Source organism: Stigmatopora nigra, chromosome 1 (genome assembly GCF_051989575.1).
Source record: "Stigmatopora nigra isolate UIUO_SnigA chromosome 1, RoL_Snig_1.1, whole genome shotgun sequence".
In the NCBI taxonomy this organism is placed as follows: Eukaryota; Metazoa; Chordata; class Actinopteri; order Syngnathiformes; family Syngnathidae; genus Stigmatopora; species Stigmatopora nigra.
Genome location: NC_135508.1, coordinates 25,230,001 through 25,255,524, shown reverse-complemented (window position 1 = coordinate 25,255,524; position 25,524 = coordinate 25,230,001). Strand labels below are relative to the sequence as shown.

The window sequence follows — 25,524 nt, the reverse complement described above, 5'->3', positions numbered from 1 at the left end:
GGCGGGCTGGCGGGTTTGAATGGGTGGTGGAAAGTTGAGTGGTTGGATGGATGAGTTAATGAGTGAATGACTGAATGAGTGGATAAGTGGATGAGTGAATGAATGAATGTGTGGGTGAGTAGATGAGTGAATGAACTTTCCTGACAAATGCATTCTAACTTTATTCAGCAAAATCAAAATGCAGTTGTATTTAGCCTTTAGAAAAAAATAAGGATGAAATAATTCAGAACGTTGCCCGGCGTCCAAGTGGTTTCTCGCATTGGCTTCGCAGTTTTGAGGTCAAGGGTTCGATCCCAGGTCGGTCCTCACTCTTGGAGTTTGCACGTTCTCTCCAGGCTTGCGTAGGTTTTCTCTGAATATCCTAGTTTCCTCCCACATCCAAAAAACATGCTCGGTAGGCTGGTTGAACACTCTAAATTGCCCTGGATGGTTGTCCGTCAGGGTATCCCCCTGCCGAGTGCTCGTCGTCCGCTGGGATAGGCTCCAGAATTTCTAACCTTTTCTAAGAAGATCTACATTCTCCTGTGATGCTTATCTCTAAAGCAGATTTCACAATGTGTCCACCACTGTTAACTTATTGTTTCCTGGTTACAATACGAAAACAAAGGATTGCCAAAAAAAGAGCATTGCTTTCTTGAACACAGATCGTCATTTGGATTTAATTTAACTGGGTGGCTTCTATGCTGTGATGGGGCTGAACATTGTTTTTACATGTCTTGCAAACAAATGCCAGCGGGGTGGATGCAATCGATTGACAAAATTGGATATAATTTTGTGATAGACAGTTTACAAATTCTCTAAAATTGATGAAAATCACTGCACCTTTGGCCTGCATTATTCATTGAAATAAATCACCACCCTCATAAAGCATGGCTGGTATATGAATGCACTCATATCTGATCTTTATGTTTGCAGGATAAAAAACTCATAAAGACTCTTTTTGACGTTCTGGCTCACCCAAACAACTACTTCAAGTACACCACTAGGGAGTCCAATGAGATGCTCCCCCGATCCTTCATACGCCTCATAAGCAGCAAAGTCTCTGCTTTTCTGCGACCATACAAGTAAACATGCATCTTTATTCCCGTAAATACCCCTGTCCCTCTTCCAGGCTACATCCCGTAACCCATACAGGACTTCGACACAAAAATACACACTTATTTTTTTAAATCCTCTTTTGATTTCCGATGTCAAACGTGCAGAGTTATGAATAATTGTTTAGTCGTTTTTAGTCCCAGGTCCACAGTCCGGAGCGTGAGCTTTCAGTGGGGATGTAAAATATGCGAGTTGGTTTGGTTTCTATTGTGTTGTGGAATGAAACCATGAAACAGCTATTAGAGACACTAGGAGTGATGTTGTGTTAGAGACTATTAAGTGTGGATGTGTTGTAAGTGTTATATAACCCTGGTTACATCGTATGTGTGTATGCGTGCACTGTTGACGATGCTTGCTTGTGTGTGTGTCTTTGAGGAGGGGTAAATGCTAACTAATTCATGTCGCAGCTGTGTTTCAGCTCATTGAAAGCTTTACTATGTTTGAGCTCTTAGAGCAGTTTTACTGTTAAAACAGTTCATCTGTGCTGTCTAGACTGCACGAGCCCAGTATTCCTGTTGCTTTTTTTCCCTCCCTTTTTTTGTCCCGTTTTTTTACAAGGCGACTTTAATGCAAATTCATTAAAAAGGTGGTTAATCATTCCAGAAACATAGAAAACATATTTGGAAGATGAATAAGAAACTAATAAGCGGGTAAGGGGGTGAGCCACAGGAATGAGATGATGTGGAATGTGCCAGGAGAGGGATCGAGAGTTGAATGTCTTTGAGGACATGATGTTTGCTGCTTCTTGTAAAAGGTCACTTTAATTTTTCAATCTCATCTTGTCTTTCTTGTGTACTCTACTTTTTAAAAAGTTTGAAGTGAAAAGGAAGCAGAGCATTTCAAGTACTTAAGTTCTGACATCATGGCAGGTTATTCATCTGCTTACCTGCGTGTGGAGCAGGTCTATCATGTTTTGACTTGTAAATGTAAAAATAAGGAAGACAAGGGTTGGATTCAATGAAACCGGCTGCTAGAATCACACCTGTACCTCCCCTCCATGCCACCACTAAAATATAGTGCTCATGCCAAATCCAGAGACATCTAACATCCCATCTCATGATCGGTCTGCCCCAGTAAAGACAGCTCTTCCAAAGAGGACCCGTTGTTTTGTGCACTAGATATACAACTCATCCTTCTACCTTTTATAGTACAATGAAGTGCAATGAAGAAAAATATACCATATTTTGGATTTGGTTATAAAATTATCTTTTGGTGAGCAGCACCATTGACCCCCACGCGTGAACAGAATTTCAGCATGTCTTTGCAAAGAATCAAAGGTGTCAGGAAAATATGGCAGTTTTCAAATATATTCTTTGTGATTTCCGAAAGTTGACAGCAACAGGGTATAATAATTTTACTTTAAAAAAGAAAAAAAAAACATTCCAGAGAAATGAGATGATCTCATTTTCAAGAGAAAAGGCATATTCGCAGTTTTAAAAGTTTGACAATAACAGTCAAAACTTCACTGACTATAAACCAAGTAGCCCTTCAGGGTAGCTCTTAGCTAGCTTGACAAAACTGGAAACGACAATAAGTTGGTCTGGGTTGGAAACACAGAAAGCTTAATTTTCTTCCATTGTGTTCGTGCACTCTGGCTTAAAATGATTATTTTTATGCGAATCCCACAAGTGTGACGTCTTTTTAAGAGTTTTGTAAACCAGTCGAAACCTTTGCTTGTCTAGATTCAGACGGAATTCGAAAGCAGGGCCAACCAACAATGTTAATTGTAGGGGTTTAATTTGTCTTGAATCTGATCAAATGTAGTTCATCAATAAACAGAATTTCAAATTGGATTCTGTGATTCAATTCCAATTTAGAAAGGGTTTACGTGTAGGGTTCTTGTTATAAGATTCACCTACTTCTGCCTCTTATTTTTATGAAATATTTTTAGTTGATGGTGAAACTAAATAATGTCACAAAATATTGACATTCCTAATGTATTTCCAAATGTACCTATAGAGTATTATCAAAATATACCTGGATGGTCAGAGTCCCACGTCCAAATCAGAATCAGCTACCTTCTTGCGACCTGACAGATTTTTTTCTATATTGTATTTGTTTGAGATTGTTGCCTTTTAAAATAGAGTTTGCTATGATGTATCATAGAGTTGATCATGATATTTGCACTTGAATTCTTATTGCTCATGTAAATGTCTGGATTTTGCATTGTCTTTTTAAATGAATGGAATTGGTGTTTCTTATTCTCTTGTAACTTGTGTGTTCATAAACACTCACTAGTAGTTAAGCCGATAGATGATGATACACATGGTGCTATTGACAGTAAAGAAGAAAAGCCATGTACAAAGGTGGACACAACAAGTTTGTACCCCGGAACACCTATTGAAATAAACACCAGCTTCAATTTTAAAAACTTTTTAACATGTGTTAAGCTTTTATAACCCGGCAGAGGTCATTTTCCATCCTCTGTTTGCTCCTGTTATGCTGGGCCTGGACTAATAGCATCACGTACCAGACAATATTTTTGTAACAAATGCAGTACATGTGTTGATAAAAGTAATTACAATAATAATCCTGTAATAGATTTACAGCAGAACAGTTGGCATACATGCACGTCTACATTTGGGAAGGCTGGGACTCCACCGACTGCTGATACTGCAGGTGACCAAGCTGGTACCAACCAGTGTATAACCGCGATGACAACTGATGGTGATCACATCCTGGTGTTGATGAAGTCCGGCACGAGCTTACGTCCAGGAGACATTGGGCACTTTTGGAGATGGACATGTAATTTCTGTGGACAAACGACAACTTGTAATCACTTATTAATGGCAAATTGTAAATAAATTTGTGTTAAAATGTATATTGCTGCTGTATTTGTCTTTCAGACCTTTACATGTTTGAGGTGGGCTCAAGTTCCGTTTTCTGTGCCTCATATGGCCTTGTTCGCCATCATGGTTCCCAAGGCAACACTCGTTCACAACCACAGTCATGTATTTTGTATGTTGCTTCCCGTCTGCCTTTTTAAACGGCCTTGGCTAGCTCCGGGGTTTTTCACATTCGACAGCTGGAGCAGACAGAACACGAAGCACGCATCACTTCAAGGTATTGTTTAAAATGAGGGTCCCCCTGGACCTCATAACCCCAAATGTTGCCCAGGGAAACTTCTATGTTAATATTAGCTTCTGAAAATGACCCCTAATGTGTTCAGTAGTCCCCATGATAGAGGGTTTAAAATGCAAAGAAGAACTCGGACACAGATTGCAATTTCTTCAAGGTCTATTCAACTCGAGCGTTATGAAAAAAGCATATTACAGGTTTATATAGGACATTACCTTGACCTGCGTAAAGTCTAGTTAAAGGTATGTCCTGTTCCTCAGATGAGCTGAGACGTATGAACTTAAAAGGTGTGGCATCTCAAATGCATTGTGTTGTGTTGCACAAATAAAATATGTAGAATCATCTTGGACGGTCGTTCGATGTCCATATCAGGCTGTTAGATTTTTCTGTCGTGTCAAGGTGACACAGTCCTCATCAACTTTGGATTGGATAATTTTATTCATCCCGTATTCTAGAAATGGCTTTGTCGCAGTAGCAAGTGGGTGAGGATGCAGAAATAGGAAAGGAATTTATAATTAAAGAAATAGTTAATAGTAATTTAATAAATAAATACATGAATAAATATATAAATAAGTAACTGTTGCTGAAATATATATACATATACATATATATGTATATATACATATACATATATACATATATACATACATATATATACATATATATACATATATATACACATATATATACACATATATATACACATATATATACACATATATATACACATATATATACACATATATACACATATATACACATATATACACATATATACACATATATACACATATATACACATATATACACATATATACACATATATACACATATATACACATATATACACATATATACACATATATACACATATATACACATATATACACATATATACACATATATACACATATATATACATATATATACATATATATACATATATATACATATATATACATATATATACATATATATACATATATATACATACATATACATACATATACATACATATACATACATATACATACATATACACATATACACATATACACATATACACATATACACATATACACATATACACATATACACATATACACATATACACATATACACATATACACATATACACATATACACATATACACATATACACATACATATATACATATATACATATATACATATATACATATATACATATATACATATATACATATATACATATATACATATATACATATATACATATATACATATATACATATATACATATATACATATATACATATATACATATATACATATATACATATATACATATATACATATATACATATATACATATATACATATATACATATATACATATATACATATATACATATATACATATATACATATATACATATATACATATATACATATATACATATATACATATATACATATATACATATATACATATATACATATATACATATATACATATATACATATATACATACATACATACATACATACATACATACATACATACATACATACATACATACATACATGCATGCATGCATATATATATATATATATATATATATATATATATATATATATATATATATATATATATATATATATATATATATATATATATATATATATATATATATATATATATATATATATATATATATATATATATATATATATATATATATATATATATATATACTTTTTTTTGTAAGTTCAACATTTTGTAAATAGAGCAGTAGTTTACATGAAAATTGACTAATTTGCTCCAGTCCTCACACAATTACAAACTGAACTGTTGGGTCTGAAGTGACAGATCAACGTAATTACCAACCGTGCACAAAGGAAAAATGAGGCAGAGACTGTTATATTTTAAGGCACCGGCTGGCGGAAGAGAGGTCGAGGCGCGAGGTGGTATCTCGCGCTCGGCTCGGTGGATCTCTCTTATCTTTTTGAGGTGAAGGATGCCTTTATTAAATTTCAGCATGATGTCATGGAAAAGTACAGAAATTGAGATTATAGGCATCATGGAAAAATACAACAGTTGAACACTGAGGCGAGTTGAGAAGATATTCTAGACATCATGGAAGAGCATAAGATTAAAACAGAGATTATAGACAGGATGTTCTTTAGAAATGCACATTATATTAAGACTCCTGTTTTAAGCAACTTCACATAAACCCTATAAAATTGGTCAAAATGTCCCAATTTTGTATGAAAGATGTTATGAACACACTCGAATCAGAAAAAAAATGATCAGAATTTTTTTTATTATTGTCTTAAAATGAATATCAAGTATATATAAAATCTACCTGTGTTGAAACAGGGGAAAAGACGAAGCTAACGGTAGGCAACATAGAGTCCCAATTAACAGATGAACACATCTGATAAACACAGCATTAAGAATTCAAACAACAGCACCCGGGAGACAAAGTTGGAAACCTTCACGTGGTGTCTCCTGAGAGGCCGCTAGCCGCGGCCTGCGAATTCCAACAAATACCACTCAGAGCTGCCAACAAGGAACGTGGCACCCTACGTTTTTCATACAGCCGGAGACTTTTGACTGCCCCTCAATTCCGACTACCCCCCGGATGAAATAATCCGCGTTCCAGTGGCAGCTCTAGCGCTATCTGAGGGCAATCCTCAGGCGCTTGTAGTGCAGCAACAACAACAACAGCATCCTCAAAAGGGTTGCGGGGGTTGCCAGAGCCTAACCTAGCAGACTTCGGGCAAAAGGTAGACTACACCCTGGACTGGTCGCCAGTAAGCCGTAGGGCACACAGACAAATGACCACTCACAATCATACCACCACAAGTAAGTGCTAGTGGATGATTGTAGTGAACTTGTGCTCTATGCAGTCAACCCCAGCAAGGCCACAGGACAGGGCATGGTAGAATACAAGACAAAGTACTTAAAGCCTCTACTGACCAACTAGCACCAGTCTTCACAGACATGGTCAACCTTTCACTAGAACAAGCCTGCACCCCAGCCTGTCTAAAATCAGCCACCATCATCCCAGTACCCTAGAAGTCACCCGCTAACAATATGGGCGACTACCATCCAATGGCTCTCACAGCAATCATCACTAAGTACTTCGAAAAATTAGTACTGAAACACATCAAAGCCTGTCTTTTGCTTGCTCATCCAGCACACATAACCACCGCCCTCCATGCTGCACTGAATCACCTTGAGAAAAGAAGCAGCTAAGTCAGAATGCATGTCATCGACTACAGCTCAGCCTGTAACAACTTAAATACGGACACTTATCCTCAAGTTGGCCAACCATCAAGAAGGTGCAGCAGAGGCTACATTTCCTGAGAGTACTCAGAAAAGAGCACCTAAACACAAACCTGCTCCCTTCCGCTGACATCACTTGGACTACTTATTTCTTATTTATTGATTATATATTTGTCTATTTTTATCCGTGCACTGTGGTTAAAGCTTTAAACTCATTATACTTGTATGAGGTAATGACATCGATAAGATCATATGCCACAAGATGGTTCTCATGTCTTGTATTGCAAACATATTCAATCGAAATATGGAGTGAACATTATAAAACACAAACAGCCCCCCCCCCCCCTCACACACACACACACACATGCGCACACACTCAGGACGCAAACATCTCCAGTTTAGTAAATTATTTGTATTATTGGATTGTATTGTGTTGATTATTAGACATCTTTGAATTAGAGGGGAGGAAAAAATCCATAATACATGACTGAATTAAATGTTTTTTTAAACTGAAATGAATGTACAGCAGGCTTTTGTAGCAATGTTCATGTGACAAAAGTGGACGTACCTGCAATTTTGTGTGCAGTCATCTTAAAAGGCTATTTCATCATTCTGTATCTAAAAAAAAAAATCAGGCAAATTCAAGTTCTCAGACACAATTAACTCTGACTGCCATTGACCGCAGTTGACACCCAATCAATTTGATGTGTAAGACTTGGCAGCAAATTAATACTCACTCAGTTCAAATTGTACGTCTACTAGTAATGAACTAAACTAAATTCACAGCAGGGATGAAAAATCTAAATGATTGTACAGTAATCCCTCGAATATCGCGGTAAATGTACACCGCGATAATCAAAAAATTGCGAAGTAGGGTCACCCCTATATAACTACTTAAAAAAATAAAAATCATTGCTAAGTCCTAGTAGCAAGAGTGCCTCCCGCTTACGAGTTTCAACGTGGATTATCACATTTTTATGAGCTTTCAAAAAAATGTATACATTTATATATTTTTAATCTTCAATTGCGGTTAAGGTAGACCAGACATGGCCACGATAATCGAAAAATTGCAAAGTATGCTCACTCCTATATAACTATCTTTTAAAAAAGAATTGTGCCTAGTCCTAGTAGCAACAGTGCCTAACAATTGTGAGTTTCTGCAGGGATTGTCAATTTTTTTTTAACTAAAAAAAATTGCGAAGAAGTGAATTGGCGACAAAGGCAGTCGCGATAATCAAGGGAAGACTACATCTATCATCATTACTGGCAGCGGAAGATTTAAACAAGGTCTTTCATAATCACAGTTACTGGCAATCAAGCCACTAAATGTCTACATAATACCTTGGACATATTTGTGACTTGCATGAAATGACAATGATTATAAAAAAAAATACATCGGCAACTGAAGCAGACAAAAAAAATAACCTTGAAGGCAAAAGCCCTTTACAACATTGCATTTAAGTCACAAGTTTTTTATCACTTTTGCAATCACAGTAAATGTCATTACTTATATAAAAAAAGCACCAAATATCAGGAGGACAACATTTAAGATGGAGTATCTTTTTTTCTCAAATGAAAATAATAGTATTTAGGCTCAAGAGAGAATATTATATGCTTAAGACACCAATGTAACATTTTTACAATTTATTTTCATCATAATATATTATGGTTTCTTCATAGGTCACTCTGAACATTCTGAAATTAGTATATATCTACAGTCATGGCTGCCATTAACGTTATCTGTTTAATAAAACGTTAAATAGTGGGAAAGCAGGCCTCGGAAACAATGGACCAGAAAGTGACAAAAAAAAATCAACTCTGCTATAACTGGAACAATCCCATTTCAAATATATTGGACGAGTATTACCGTCAAAGGCAGCAAACAACTTAATAGACGATGATAGAAGAAAGGAAATGCTAAATAAATTAAAATCTCCCAGATGATTACACATGACAACCACAAGGTATCTATCTACCCGTTTCCAAATAACTAATGGTCAGAGTAATAATGTATATGCTTGACCGCTACAGTAACTTTTAGTTTGCATGTTCCAAACCAATTTTTTGAGTACTTCAAGAGGGAGGTACACAGCAGCAAAGCCAGCCCAGACATCTGGTCAGCAAATTACATGGGGAGTAACTGGAACCTCCTTTTCTTTAACTGCTATCATGGTTTGTGTCTCCAGCACTGAATCCATTCAGTGAGTCCTGCAAAGATTCACAGAGAAAGTGCTGAAAAGTCATGAAAACACAACAAGAGTGAAACATGAGGCTAGTTTTCTAATTTAACCATGTAAGCTCATCGTGAGGAGGGAGAGCAGTGACAAACACACCCATTGCTGTCATGTTTTGTACGTCCAAAATTCAACTTACCTCTCTTTCTGGCAGCCCCACCCCCTCCGCAGCCTCAGAGAAATGCTGCGGAGGATTGTCTGCACTGTAAAGGCGTGGCCGTTTGACCTGGTCATGGCTGGACAGCGGCGTAAAACTATTCCTCCGGTAGAAAGCTGGTGGAACCTCTCCTCGTTCTTTCTTCTGTAGAAAGGAGGAACGTCAACTTATTTACAAACAGCCTAATGAGAAATAATCACAAGCTCTGAGCTAAAAAGTGACTGAAGAAAATAGACCTCCCAGAATGACAAATGAGAATGTTTTCACTTGCACAAAATAAAAAAATCAATGAAAGAAGCCAGCGACCTTTAAAAAGAGGGAAAACACATCATCGAGCTGTGAATATTGAACAACAGGACACAGCTTTGCCAGGGCATGTCAACACAAATTGCCAAAATCCAAGACATTTTAGACAAAGCACAAAACTTCTGAATACTACCCAAGTTGTGAGACACTGCACTCTGGATTCGATAAAGCTATTGTCAAGATCGCGCCAACCCCTTTTAACTAGTGTTTCTCTGTAAATGACTCAATATGTTCATGTGGGAGCACTCACTCTGTCTAGGACTCCAGGCTGACCGTCTCACTGCAAATAACACACAATTATAGCCATGAAACAAGCTGGATCCAAAAGAGGCACTGATGCACCAAAAAAGCAGGAAATATTGAAACAAACAACCCAACAAAAAAAAAATCAACATATTTTTCACACTACAAGCCAAACCATGAAAAAAACAATCAAATACGGTACATATAGAAATGGAAAAATATAAGCTGCAATGACTACCAACCCTTGACACCTGAAGCTACATTAAGCAACAAGGCATGAAAAGGCATTGAAAATGATTTTGTACAATGCCCACTTCTGATTATAACGGTTCAACAGCTGTTTTCAAGTGACACATATGGATTCATTTGCCACTCAATCTTTATTAGACATTGAAACCTTACTAATGGTCTGTCCCTGTGTGTGTTGACAGCATCCACCTTCAGGTCAAACAAATCCACTTGACAGCCTGTTAGTGGGAAACAAAATAGGTTTCAATGACACAAAAGGACACTGTGTCAGGTTAAGCAGCTCTGAAAATGGCGAGGGACTTACCGTAAGCCACTGGGGTTAGTTTGAGGACAGTGTGCAAGGGACACTTCAAGTATGGAAGATCATCTGTGGTGAAGATATCAAGATTATTTATCGGTGGGGCACTAGGCTGAAACCTTTGTTGTTGTTGTGCTTTACGCAGGACTATTACTACTCCCACTTGGGATATTAAGACAGTTGAGAAGTCCACTCATTCATCTTCCATACGACCCATCCTCGAAAGGGTTGCGGCGGTTGCTGGAGCCTAACCCAACTGTCTTCAGTTGAAAGGCAGACTACACCCTAGACTGGTCGCCAGTCAGTCGTAGGGCACACAAAGAGAAAGACAACTACTCAAACAAGTGAGAAGTCATCCATGAATATATTTATTATCAAAACTGTTTTCACTGTGTTTCCACACTGGGTTGTCCTGAGTCCAGCGGCGGTTCGTGAATTTCCTAACGACGCCTTCAGCTGTCTGAATCAATCCAACCCTCAAAAACTATGTTATGGCTATAAAACCTCTACAGCTGCGACACATAAAAAAGCATCAATAATAACCTCACACAATTCAGTTTAATTGACCAAAATCCATCCTTCTTCCTTTCCTCCTTTTTTTTGTCGCCATCGAAGTTAATACTGATAGTCAAGCCTGTGCTGTCATATTTCTGTCATACGTTTTTATTTGATTTAGTGCTTAAAATTTTTGTTCCTGGTTGTGACAAGCTTGCTTACTTCGGAGTTGTTCGACCTTTCTTAATGATATCCAGCTTTTCTTGTAAAGTCCGCCTTGAAAACGGCTTTGACAGTAAATCTTCAAACAAATCAATTTCTTCTCCTTCAGCCATTGCAGGTTGACAAAACCGCTATTATGTCAACACAACAATATATTTGCTTGTGCAGCTCGCTCCAGATAGTTTGGTAGTCCTGGCTAGTCCACTCTATCACTAGCCAATCATAGTTAGTGAAAGTGATGACATATCCCTACGCATTGTGGTGTCGCCAACTCATAATCTGATTGGTTAAAGCAACAGTCTGATCGAAGCTTTTTTAATGCAGAAGAGCTTGCAGAACTGAATGTGAAGGCCTTAAGGCAGACAACAACTTGTTACTCTTTCGTGACTTGGCTGTACCATCTGTTGATCCCAGACAAATATCACCACATTTTCTGCCTTTATTTGAATTGTGCCAAATAGATCATACATTCATTCATTAATTTGCAATATCCACACAAGGGTTGCGGGAGCCTATCTCCACCAACTTTGGGAGGTGTTTTTTCCCCTGGGTATCCGGGTTGCCTCCCACAACCCAAAAATATGTATGGTAGGCTAAATGAACACTAGAAAATTACTCATAAGCGTACGTATAAGCGAATGGATGGACATTCAATCCATTTCAACTGGGATGGATGGCACTAGCTGACATCCAATCCAATTTGACTGAGTGGATGGGAGCCCTCCGAATCAAAATGCAATGGATGTTTATGGGAATGTTTAATTTTGGTTGTAGTCCCAGGGGTCATCAAAATTCAATTTTTGGGGTTTAAATCTATTGTTTCCATTAATAAAATAATAATTTTCTCACGCCAAGCGCCAGTATAATCGTATTTAAACAGTAGTGTGCCGTCAGGCTGGCGCATGAAATAGCCGAATCACTGACTGATGTTAATTATGTGTCTGTCAGCTTCTTTTCATTGCTTTCCCCCTGGTTGCACTGCTTCCAGATCGGTGTTTTCATATTGAAGCATTTAACCAATCACATTTAAGGCATTATTTGTTGCCAGGGTCAGTAATCTGCCTCAAGGCCTTCACAATCAGTTCTGTAGGCTCTGCTGCATTAAACAAGCGTCGATAAGACTGTTGCTTTAACCAATCAGAATTCAATTTGGTGACACCAAGGCCTTCTCGCAGGCGTAGGGTTACGTCATTGCTTTCACCAACTATGATTGGCTAGTGATAGAGTAGGCAGCCAAAGTCAAAGTGAGCCAGCCAAATGGACATCATTAATAAAGAGTGGTCAACTCCGAAGTTAGCAAGTCTGTTACAACCGGGAAAAGGGTTTGTCCACCACTTTCAGTTCGCTAACTATGAGCACTATCCCTGCCTCACGGGCTCCGAGGAACACTGCAAATTGTATTGCTGGGAGTACTTGTTATTTGCCACCGATCGACATGGTGTTTGGAGCAACACTGGATTTGCAAATTTGACTTGTTTAACCAAAGCAGCCACAAGACACCAACGCCAACGGTGCTCTTCAAAACTATTGGGGGAACCTGAGTGGAGTAAGTACACCAGGGAGCAAGTGCGCAGGGAAATGGAGCGCCACAACAAAAAGCTAAAGAAAAATAGGGAAATCTTAAAAAGTTTGATAAACTTTAATTTCCAGGACATGATGAAAGCACTTCATCCCCAAACAAAGTAAAAATGCAATGCTCCGCTCAGTGCTCGCAGACGTTACAAAAAGGTAGTTGCAGCCAGTGCACCTGATGTTTTTATGAGCAGCTAACGAGAAGTAATATACTATACTGCTTGTATTAGCGATCGCTCGGACATTCGCGCTGAGTGACGAGAAAAAAAACACAGGAAAACGCAACCTCCGCTCAGTGTTCGTAGATATCTGTTACACACGAAAGTGATGCAGCAAAAGAGACAGTGCGCTACAATGATAAACAGCCCTTCATGTCTTGGCCACATCTCAAAATTTTTATCGTATCTAGAGATAATTATTTGCTCAAAATTTTCCTCGTATCTCGAAATACTGATATGTAGAGGTACCACTGTATTTTCCTAAATAATATTTCTTTTTTTTTTTAGGTTATTATTGATTATTTTTTATGTGTCTCAGCATTAAAACATTAAAGCCATAAAATACCTATTGAGGGTTGGATTGATTTAAACAACGCACTACTGAAGGGCTTAGTGTGAAATGCACGGCCCGCCACTCTATTTAAATATATTTAGATTAATTCCTTACAGTGGCGTACCGAGAAATTTTCCGCCACCGGAGCAAGTTCGAGACATTTTTATAAACTTAGTTTTTACTATCCCTCAGAAAAAAGAAGTGAATTTGCGAAAGTTGAAGTCAGTATTTGAGGGAAGACTACACCACCAGTGTATTTATAAAGGATATGCAGAGCAGCAATCCTCCATTGACCCCTTTTTTCAGGAGTGCAAATGTCCCATTTCCAGAGAATTTCCGAAATGAACGCGGTTCAGACAAAATTGATATAAAAAGGGAAAAAAATTAGCGTAGTCAAATCAAATTGGAAAATGTGGTACTTTTCTGAAATGGTTGCTTAAAAAAATAAAAAAAAATAAAGTTAAAATGTTTGGGGATTTCTGGAGTTTAGGGAGGTTGTCCGGAGTTTGCGTTGCATTTCCGGAGAAACTCCTGAAATTCCGGAGTGGTTGGAAGCCCTGGGATGTGGCGTTTTAGATGCATATAGCTAAATCATAGTAATCAGATAAGTATTTAAAAAAAAATGTTTTGGAGTACAAATCCAAATATTGTCAACCAGTATATATACATTCTTAAGCATTTTATTTTATTTTTTTAAATGATTTTAAATAAATAAAATAAAATATATTACCTGCACTTTTGTCCAGAAAGTAGGCAAGTAGACAGCGCATAACAGCTTGATGACAGATGACGAGCACATTGCCTTGTCGCTCCAACTCCATGATTACCGGCTCTAGCCGCTGCACCAGGTCTTGGTAGGACTGAAGCCAAAATAAGGGGGTTAAGCTAACTCAAATCAGTGACCAATGAAATAAACTGAAATGTCACATTACTTCTCCTCCAGGATAGCGATAGTGATACTTGTCCTGGTACCTCATGGCATACTCATCTGGGTACGTTTCTTTGATAAGTTTGTAAGTCATCTCTTCACACACTCCCTGAAAGGCAAAGTAGTCAAATCTTAACAACTGAACAACCATGAACGAGTCAGCCCAGGGACATACAGCATCAATCTCATTGAGGATCTTCCACTGTTCATAGGGAACGCCAAGCTCTTCAGCCGTTTGAATGGTGCGCCTCAGTTGACTGGTCCAAACTTTCAGGTCTGACAGGCGATGTTCTTCTACGAAACCTTTCAGTGCAACAGCAAACTAAAAAAAATGATACATGTAGTTGGGACATATCAACACAGTGAAATTGTATTGACTTATTTAACACCTCTTTCCCTCTCTCTGACAGCTCAGAATCTCCACCAATGCGTCCTTGCTGATTGTGATGGCTCTCTCCATGTCGACAGAGATAAATGGAGTGAGAGTGTACATGGATGTTCATGAGGTAGTAGACAATTTTACTTTGAATATAATCCTGTACCCTGTTTACCAGGAATCTGCGGCCGACATTAATGACCTGAATAAAGGACAAACTCCTGCAGCAGAGAAAGAAACAATTAAAGTCAGGGTTTTTATTTCATATTTGCTTGCAATCAGTGGCAGTCTGTGCATTTTCTTGCAGCGCCTTCAGCGAATCAATCCAACCCTCAAAAACCAATTTATGGCTATAAAACCACGACTGCAGCTACGGCTGCGGCACATGAAAAATCATCAATAATAACCTCATACAATTGAAATATTTTTTAGGAATATAGCCATATTTTACTCACCAAAAATAATTTTTAACTGTACACAATATCCATCCTGCTTTCTTTCCCCTTTCTTTTCTAGCGCCTTCGAAGCTAATGCTGAAAGTCGAGCCTGTCCTGTCGTATTTCTGGCAGACGTTTTTATTCGATTTACTTCTGAAAATGTTTGTTCCCGTTCCTTGCTTTGGAGGTGTCCGACCTTTCTTAATGACGTACATCTTTTTTCTGGAAAAGTCCGTCTTGAAAATGGCTTTGCCAGCCAAACTGCAACCAAATTCATTTGTTTTCCTTCATCAGCCATTGTGAGTTGAGTTTGCTCACTTTGGCTGGCTCACTCTGGCTTTAGCCCACCTACTCAATCACTAGCCCAATCATAGTTGGTGAAAGCAATGACGTATCCCTACGACTGCGAGAAGGCAATGACGTATTCCTACGCCTGCGAGAAGGCAATGACGTATTCCTACGCCTGCGAGAAGCCCTGGTGACACCAAATCGAATTCTGATTGGTTAAAGCAACAGTCTTATCGACGCTGGTTCAATGCAGCAGATCCTGCAGAACTGATTGTGAAGGCCTTGAGGCAGATTTCTGACCCAGGCAACAAATAAGGGCTGAAATGTGATTGGTTAAATGCTTCAATATCAAAACACACATCTGGAAGCAGTGCAACCAGGGGGAAGCAATGAAAGGAAGCTAAAATACAATTTGGAATTATTTAATAAGTATTGATGGACAAAATATAATATATGATTCCGATATTTCTTAGGTCAGCAGAGAACGCCTTGAAGGCCCTGACGGCCCACCACTGCTTGCAATGAAGTGTAGGTTTGTCATCGCTATTAAAGAACGCTTTGCTCACCCTTTGTTCTGCACATATTATTACTAACATACTTGCTTGCAATGAAGTATAAGTGTTGCTCCTGGAAGCTTTGTTTAATCTAAACAAAGAGAAGATGGGACACCTCAAAGTATTTGGAAACTGCCCCGAGGACTGCGGCTGAGGCATTGGCCTTCCACTACGGACGCTCCAAGAGGCTTCCTAACGTGTCAGTTCTCATCTGTTTTAACTATTGAGGATGTGTTTTGGTCACATAGATAAACACGCTCTGATGTCTCACTTGTGTTTTTGACAGGTATATTAATCACTTTTTACTGTCCTAAAATGTATATTGAGCGGTTAGCCCGTCGGCCTCACAACTCTGGGGTCCTGGGTTCAAATCCAGGTCGCGTCCACCTGTGTAGTTTACATGTTCTCGCCGGGCCTGCGTGGGTTTCCTCCGGGTACTCCGGTTTCCTTCCACATTCCAAAAACATGCATGGTAGGCTGATTGGACACTCTAAATCAGTGATTTTCAAACTTTTTTGGCCACCGCCCCCTTCACCGCCGGGCCAAAATGCCAACGCCCCCCTCTTTACCCCTTTCCAACGAACGCTAGAACGACTATATTGCTAAATGTCACAAGAATTGGTTGATTCTTCAATCACAAACAGTTTGAAGACTAAAAAAAACAATTTTAATAAACAAAAATGGTTAATTTCGTTTCTTTTAATAGACCAATGCGCAGTTCACCTCGAATCATAAAAATTGATAGCTGATGCATTAAGCCGGTCGCTGTGCGCATACGTCTGTGGTTAAGCGTTGCCGGCGCGCTATTGTGTGCTCCTCTGCGGCTGACTGGATGGTGGTGGTTTCCCCAGTCGCCTGCATCGACGATAAACTCGCGACAATTAGTGATATACGGTATATGCGCGCTGCTCGTGAGCGCTCGAGCAGACAACGTTTCTTGTTTCAATAAAGCTTGTTTTTTGTCGACTTTTTATTACAGACAATCAATTTTTCCGGTCTTTCTACAAACACCAACGTCACATTTTACTGTAATTGCTCCATCGCCCCCTTCACTATTTCAACGCCCCCCATTCGCCTGTTTATTCGTCAGCGCCCCCCTGAAAGTTCACACCACCCCCCGAGGGGCGGTACCGCCCACTTTGAAAACCACTGCTCTAAATTGACCTTAGGTATGAGTGTGAGTGTGCATGGTTGTCCGCCTCCTTGTGCCCTGCGATTGGCTGGCGACCAACTCAGGCCTCTGGCCGGGAGTCAGCTGGGATAGGCTCCAGCACCCCCCGCGACCCTAGTGGGGATAAAGCGGTTCAGAAAATGAGATGAGGTTATCCCTGTCCTCCGCAGGCCAGCATTAACATTTTTTTTCCCAATGTCAATTGAGGTATTGGTGTCTATAAAATGCAAAATCGCTTACTTATCATTTTCATCTGGATCCAAAGGCTGATAAGTTACTTTATAACACTCTATCCTCTTGAGAAAATCATCCATGATACTTTCTCTATCTCTATCTGGATAGTCCGGGCTTGACACCTTCACGTCCTGTTACAAGCAGAAAACTAATTATTAACATAATATTGTGACTGTTAAAATTGATATTTCCATTTTTTTGTCCCTTTAATTACCAGGATGTTTGCAGCAATCACGTCTGGATCATCACATATAGATTCTACAAAAAACACCTGAAAGAAAAAAGCACACACCAAACCCGAGTCAAATTGAGTGGACGGCTGTTGTCACCAATCGCAGTTATACACAAGTCACTCTGCCAGCTATCCCAGTTGCAAAGGATTGAATGCAGAGTGACAATTCAAGGCATACCACTGACAATGGTAGTGAATGAGCTAAGATTTAAAAATCTTTCACACATCTCTTGGCGTCCAAGAATATGGTAAATCATATTGAGAAAGTTAATTCAAATACAGCCGTACCTCTATTTATGAATGCCTCTAGGTAACTATACAGGTTACGAAACCTTTTGATAAGCAAATGACCGTCCCAACAGATGAAAACAAGATCCAACTTACAAAATCCTTCAAAAAGTAAACGCATTCCTTATCAGTTGTCGGATTATGAAAATATTGTCACATATGCATTGATTCTCACTTTACTTGGCTCTCACTTCTGTCTCACAACAACTGTCCATTTTTCTTTGACCCGTTGTCTACTTGAACTTATGCTTGGAAGAAGCTGTGGCCGGGTGCTTTTGAGTCGCAGTCGACAACATCTCTTCATGTTTAAGATTCTCTTATGGTTTTGTTGGGTTTATTCTGTATTACTATTATACATACATGTGTAGTAAATCATTTCTTTGTTAAATCATTATTCCTATTGTTCGAAAAAGTGCTCAGGGTCGTAACCTGGCATCTAGTTCTTACCCAAGGATTGTTTATCCGACATCTCACCCAGTATCGGGCACCGAGGAGGCAGCAAGGACTCGGGCTTCCAACAACAGATACGAATATCTGCCACTTCCATAACACTGCATACCACGTGACGCACTTCGGGCTTCTTTATGTAATTGTTATATGATTGTTAGTTGTTAACAATGTTAACGATGTTAGTTTGTCAAATGAAGGCGTGATTGTTTTAATCCAAATGAGGGTTGGTTTTAGTTTCCTGTTTTGTTATTGTTAAAATACCTTGCGAATTACTGTTCGGGAGGATACTTTGAAGACAAGGGGGAAGTCTTGTAGCTTTGCTGTATCTTCCCATAAGGTCCTTATCCATGATGCAATCTATTTAATTAAATGTCAATAATTGAATAAAATGTCTGCCTGCAGTGATTGATAATTACATCGGAAGGGTAATTATTTATGAATATATCAGGTTTTTTCACCGTCGTTCGTTTTTTTTTGGAGGAAACTGTGGCCGAGTGCCTCGACCGGAACTGCCGGTGATGGGGCATCCGGTCAGTAATGAGGACGTTGACGAGTCGATGTGCACCAAAACAAACTCTCAACGTAGCATGAGTAAATGCCAGGCCAACCATGCGCACTCACTGCCCATACCTAGGAGCAATTTGGAGTGTCCAATCAGCGTACCATGCATGTTTTTGGAAGGCCCCTGGAGAACATGCAAAATCCACACAAATGGACGTCACATGGAACCCAGGACCCCAGAGCTGTGAGACCGATGTGCTAACAAGTGCTATCCACTCGCTCCACCAGACTGCAGATTTTGTATGCTTGTTATCAATTTTAAGACATTAATAAATCATTTTCTTATAATTTCCTCTCATTTCTGTTTGTATATTACATCGTTCATACAAAATTGGGACACTATGCCCAATTTTGAACAGTTTAGTTGTTAGTTGCGTGAGGACCGTGGAACGAATCAGAATCGTTTATTTATGTAAAGAAAGTTCTGTACAACTTGTGAAATTTTCAAATTACGAAATAAAGCCTGGAACCAATTCATTTTGTAAGTAGAGGTACGACTTGCATATGAATATGGTGAAAGAAAAGCACTGAAGTTTTGATCTGGAATGTCAATCATTTGCGTCAATAGGGGTCAAGGAGTTAACCTTGTATGAATTTTCCGTTACAAAGTTAAGGATAAGTTCCCGCCGCTCCCTAGTGGTGTTGGTAGCATCAAATACCTGTAAAACAAAGTGTGGAATTAAGACCAAATGAGAAGAAAAAAAACGATATAGGTCTGTTTTCATGTTCTTACAGCAATCTGGCCTCCTTCCTCATTCAGGTAGGACTTCACATCTTTTAGTGCCACCAGAGCACATTGTCTATTAAAAAAGTTATAGGAACAAACAGGCTCATTTATTCATTAACAATTTTGTAAATGTACCACTAAGTGTGCTCACTCACTTTCTTATTTGCATGGCTTCTTCATTGTCATGTCTGAAAAAGTCATAGGATTTGTATGACTTTACGGCTTCTCTCCTATAAACTCCAAGGTTGAATACTGTGGGGAAACCAGATTAGTGTAAACATACACACACAAGCACACAAAAAAAACATATGGTGACCTTCATGTTTATTGTGGCCTAGAAACTGGTTTACCTGCATTGCAACCGTATACACATGAAATTTGAGAGTAGAGACACGCTGTTGCTATGCACAGGTGGGAAACATCCTCCAACATAGCTTTAACTTACAGTGAACAACAGGCTTTTCGGTGGGATATTAAGAATGCAAAAAGTCAATCAGCGTGATTTTCCAGACAGGTAGGGGCAAGGAAAAGAAGCGAAAGCATACCTGTCAACATATACATTTTCCAATACTTTATACATTTTTTGATCATTCCAAATTGTGTGCGCCATATAACAACTTTCGTACAGAAATTGTATTCCTCTCACGTCTCTCCCTCCCCATTAACGGTATAAAACATATCTACATCATCATAGGCGCCGTTCAAAGCGGCTGCTTGTTGCAATAGCTCCCTAAACCCTCACTCGTATTCTGTGTTTTTACAGCTTTTTTTACTGATTTTTATCCTTTATTCTTATGTTTTATTGTCTCTTAGGATTTTACTTGTTACTTTACTTTATATATTATATTCGATACTTTAATGTTTAAAACTTTACTTTCAAGACTCTACTCCAAGACTCACGCTGTGCGAGACGCAGTCTTTGATCTATTAGTTTAGTTTATCTTTTCAAATTCAAATTTCTAATTTTGGACACTACTTTTTTTACCCACTCAGCCATGCCTACGCTGCTTTACGCAAAGGATCAACTGTTAGCGCTACGAAACACCTGGATTCACCTGGGCCTGGAACTCCAACGCGGAGTTAAAGAGGAAGAGAAAAGGATGCAGAGCTGGACAAAAATGTCAGGAAAAAGCGATGCTTCAGAACCCAGCATTCTATCTATTAATATGGGGAACATAAGATCTTTCCCCAACAAGATGGAAGAGCTAACGGCGCTCATCAAACAACAAGGACAATATCGGAGCATCTGCATAATGTGCTTCACAGAGACCTGGCTGGATGAGCGAATACCAGACTCTCTCATCTCCTTGGATGGCTTCAGCTGGTCATGACGGACAGAGAGGCTGAGGAGACAGGTAGGAAGAAAGACTGCCTACAGATCGGGGGACAAGAGAAAGTATAGAGCTGCCAGAGCAGAGCTGAAAAGAGGCATAAAGAAGGCCAAGGCAGCACATACTAAGAAAATCGAAGAGCACTTCAAAGAAAATAACCCAAAGAAGATGTGGCAGGGAATACGACATATCACTAACTACAAGAACAATTTTATGTCTGTAAACGCGAATGCCTCACTAGCGGAGGAACTGAACCATTTCTTTGCCCGCTTTGAGACTGACAAATCAGACCCAGTGTCAACACTCCCACTACCACCCTGCGACAATTCACTGGAGTTTCAGGAACAGGAAGTAAGACTGGAAATGCAGTCTGTGAACACCAGGAAGGCTGCTGGTCCAGACGGAATACCTGGCAAGGTGCTCAAAGCCTGTGCTGCCAACTCCCAGTACCACAGAAGAGCCGGGGCCATTGTGGGGGACCCATACCATCCTGGACACGGCCTGTTCCAGTTGCTTCCACCTGGCAGACGCTACAGGTCCTACAAAGCACGGACAAACAGGCTCAAGGACAGCTTTTTCCCAACAGCCATCAGGACTCTGAACCTGCAGCAACACGTGACGACAACACAAATCCCTTCTATGAAATTAAGTCGCAATGAAGTAACAGGAAGTTCGTTTGGCGTGGATCTGTGTTGGGTTTATTCTGTATTACTATTATAAATATAGTTGTATTAGGTCATTTCTTTGTTAAATCATTCTCTTATTATTCTCAAAGTGTTGCAAGGTCATGAACTGCCGCCTAGTCCACTCTCACATGGACTTCTCCAAGGATTGTTGCTACATCCACATACCCAGTATCGGGCTGAGAGAGTTGTTGATCGGGCAAGGACTGGATATCTGCCATTTCCAGCAACGGAGCCCATAACAAAGATATTGTTTCTGCCACGTCCATAACACTTGTGACGCACTTCGGGTTTTTCTTTATGTAATTATTATATGATTCTTAGGTCAAGGAAGTTGTAAATGTTGTTTAGGTCTAGTCTCCTGTTTTTGTTATTGGTAAAATACTTTTTACTCATACGTGATGGAATGATCAACAACTCTGTAAATTGTTTTGATTCATGGCAATAAGAGTGGTACGAGAACGTCTATTCGGGGAGACGTTCGGAAGTTGTAAGAAGAACTTGCTGAAACTCTCCTCTTCGGAGGTTTTACCTGTTGTTATCCATTTCTATTTAATTAAATGTCAATAATTGAATAAGATGTCTGCCTGCAGTTATTGATAAGTACGGACGAAGGTAATTATTAATGAACCTAACATTTTGGTCCTTCTGAGCCATGGAGGTCAATATACCGGAGCGAGAACCCAGGCGCTGCTGTTCGACATCTGCTAAGTGACCGTGCGCACGGCGTCTTCAAAACCCTTGGTGGGCCGGAGTTTTCGACGGGGGCGCCTGGATTCTCGGCGGTTGAAGACTTTTCCTGCTGGAGGGAGACATCTGATGGATCTCGGGTAAGTACACATTAATGTCTGCATGTTGTGACGGTGTTTCCAAATGCGTTAAAGGGACATTGAATGTGAGGTCCATTGTGGGCTGGTTTTCGCGTCCTGGGTGACGGCGACAAAAAACCTGTGTTTATACTAGTCAATGGCAGGTACGGTTTGGGGCACTTTGCTGGAAAGTGTCCTGTGTCTCAGGGGTAGGCACGAATATATTGTACTGGAGGTACAATGTTGGGGCTGGAAAGTGTCCTGTGTCTCAGGGGTAGGCACGAATATATTGTACTGGAGGTACAATGTTGGGGCTGGAAAGTGTCCTGTGTCTCAAGGGTAGGCACGAATATGTTGTAAATGTTGTATGGTGTTTGTGTGGTTTCTGCAGTAAAATTAAGATAAGCCTAGGAAATACAGTCGAAGGGGTGATAATATTAATAATAAATATAATAAAGTTAACTGTGTGAGGCACACGAACTAACTACAAAAAAGTAAAATATGGGAAACACGTGTTGTAAGGCGGGTTTGGATGACGATCCAAAAAAAATACGTCTAACTTGTAAGGATTGGAAAAAATTGGAAAGACAAAGCGCTTTAAAAATATTACACAGCTATATTTATGGATAAATAAATATGGGTTTGCTGGCCAGCTTAAAATGCATAAAATGCAGGATAATATATGCACTAATGCATAGAGGTAATATACATATATAAATAATATGTGAGTGGATAAAAGTGTAACAGCTTGTTCCACAGACACTAATGGCAAAATAAGACCGGGGAGAAGTTAAAAATACTATTTTGGGAAAATAGTGGGGACTCCCTCGGATAACGGGGATATATATTTAAGACCGTGGCGGCGGGAAAGTACTGTTTGGTAAGGAATAATAGCGGGGCCTCCTCGGCTGACGGGGAAAATATTTACCGAGATAGGTGACGGGCGCGGAGGAAGTTTAACAAAAATAGAGGGAGAAGAGATGGTGTAAAGTTCGACAAAAATGAGAGATAAGTTGTAAAAAAAAAAAAAAAAAAGGGGGGGGTATATATATTACATGATTACCCAGACTAGAGGGTCTCTGAAAACAAGGAATGTCGGCTTAGAATGATTTGGAATGTGGATTTTGGATACGAGAATGTTGAGCTAGAAAATTAATGGAGACACAGGTAATTGATTTGGTTAATCCAGGTATGACGTTTTGTGATTACAATTAAATTGGGTTTTTTGTGATGCTTGGGCTTGTATAACAAAAATTAGAATGGTTATTTCCAAGTGCTGGTGGTGCTTTGTTAATATAACCTATATGTACTGTCAATTTACAGCAATGTGATGGCTTATTGCAGCTTGGTTTTGATCCCGTCCGCTAGCGGGAAGATGGTGTTAAAAAAGACAAAAGAATATATACAAAATGATCATTTAAATGTTTAGCAGGGAATGTCACCTGTGTTTTTATTATGCTCTAGACTTGCCAAAAAATGTGTCGACTGCGGGGGAAGCGTTTCTGGTGCAGCGGCTGCTGATTAGATGGGAGTGAAACATGTGGGCCGCGGGGCAGACGATTTAACTGTGTTGGGCTTTCGGGAGCGTTCGGACCGTGTAAACGACTAAAATTTTGTGATCCCTTCCGTGAAGACATTATAATAACATTAATTGGCTTTGGGGGTGCTGAAGCAAACTTGAGGGCAGAAAATGGGTTTTTGCCATTGTGCTTGCAGCATACATATTCTGGATATATGGGGTCTTGGAAAAATATTGTGATGTAGTTGAATATCGGAAGAGGGGTTAATTTGACTGTTTAATGGTTGTCTTCTCTAAAAAGCGTTGTATTTTGGCACAGGGAAAAAGAGGCAACGTTTCAAGTGTTGACTCGCTGGTTTGTAAACATAAGATAACAATGCTGCTTTCGCAGCAAGAGTGGAGGTCATAGTTAGCGGCTTATGGCGTTTTCTGTTTGGATTTTTCAGAATAAGAACAATACATGGTCTGCAAGATATGCAAGGTTATGCGAATGCTTTTTTTGCCAAACAAAAATGTGGATAGAATAAATTACTTACATTACAATGTCCAAAACTTGGAAATTATATTAAACAGGGATTTGTGGCCATGAAGGAACAACTGGCAGCTACCAGTCTGATGGCGTTCCAGGATCGCATAGCGGTGGATATGATCCTTGAAACAGGGGGCGTTTGTGCAATGTTTGGAAAACAATGTTGCACCTTCATACCGAACAACACGTCACCCAGTGGATCTCTCACCAGGGCCATTACTAGCCTGCAAACACTGAACCGCAATATGCAAGAGCATTCTGGAGTAGATACGTCCGCATTGTCAGATTGGTGGGATAAGACCTTTGGAAAATCGAAAGATTTGGCTACATCCTTCGTGGTGACTATAGGCACAATTACCGCTATCCTAACATTGTGTGGGTGATGTAGTATCCCCTGTTTGCGCTACTTGCTAAGCCGACTTATAACTACTGCAATTGCCCCTACAAATTCTAAAGTACATGAGTTGTATCTTATTGGACGGTTTGGGGAAAGCAGTGAGGTCCAGGAGTACGGTAAATCCGAGGACAAATTGGACGAATATGATTATGTTTTTTCTCTTTCAGACCAGCCATGGGAGTAAGGAGTAGGCGGATAAAATCGCAGTCACCGACATTTCCATTCGTGATTACTA

The 25,524-nt window shown here is 39.4% G+C and overlaps 2 protein-coding genes across 10 annotated transcripts in view; one reads left to right on the top strand and one right to left on the bottom strand.

Moving 5' to 3' along the window:
• The window catches only part of scube3 (signal peptide, CUB domain, EGF-like 3), a 123,732-nt gene extending 119,816 nt beyond the window's left edge, over window positions 1-3,916 (top strand). For all 7 annotated transcript variants that reach the window (XM_077713638.1, XM_077713656.1, XM_077713631.1 and 4 more), the window contains one exon: window positions 916-3,916. In XM_077713638.1, the coding sequence (XP_077569764.1) occupies window positions 916-1,068 (153 nt within the window). In that variant the 3' untranslated portion in view covers window positions 1,069-3,916. The remainder of the gene's footprint in view (window positions 1-915) is intronic.
• A 4,529-nt stretch (window positions 3,917-8,445) lies between these two features.
• Window positions 8,446-25,524, bottom strand: part of LOC144199468 (6-phosphofructo-2-kinase/fructose-2,6-bisphosphatase 2-like) — a 37,041-nt gene continuing 19,962 nt past the window's right edge. For 2 of the 3 annotated variants that reach the window (XM_077721134.1, XM_077721126.1), the window contains 13 exons: window positions 20,177-20,273; window positions 20,028-20,094; window positions 19,879-19,953; window positions 17,978-18,034; window positions 17,770-17,894; window positions 15,093-15,300; window positions 14,879-15,025; window positions 14,708-14,812; window positions 14,506-14,635; window positions 10,941-11,003; window positions 10,790-10,854; window positions 9,821-9,982; window positions 8,446-9,655 (listed from right to left, as the gene is read on the bottom strand). In XM_077721134.1, the coding sequence (XP_077577260.1) occupies window positions 9,605-9,655; window positions 9,821-9,982; window positions 10,790-10,854; window positions 10,941-11,003; window positions 14,506-14,635; window positions 14,708-14,812; window positions 14,879-15,025; window positions 15,093-15,300; window positions 17,770-17,894; window positions 17,978-18,034; window positions 19,879-19,953; window positions 20,028-20,094; window positions 20,177-20,273 (1,352 nt within the window). In that variant the 3' untranslated portion in view covers window positions 8,446-9,604. Of the gene's footprint in view, window positions 9,656-9,820; window positions 9,983-10,394; window positions 10,425-10,789; window positions 10,855-10,940; window positions 11,004-14,505; window positions 14,636-14,707; window positions 14,813-14,878; window positions 15,026-15,092; window positions 15,301-17,769; window positions 17,895-17,977; window positions 18,035-19,878; window positions 19,954-20,027; window positions 20,095-20,176; window positions 20,274-25,524 lie in introns of those variants that run through there. The other variant, XM_077721144.1, reaches the window with a different exon arrangement.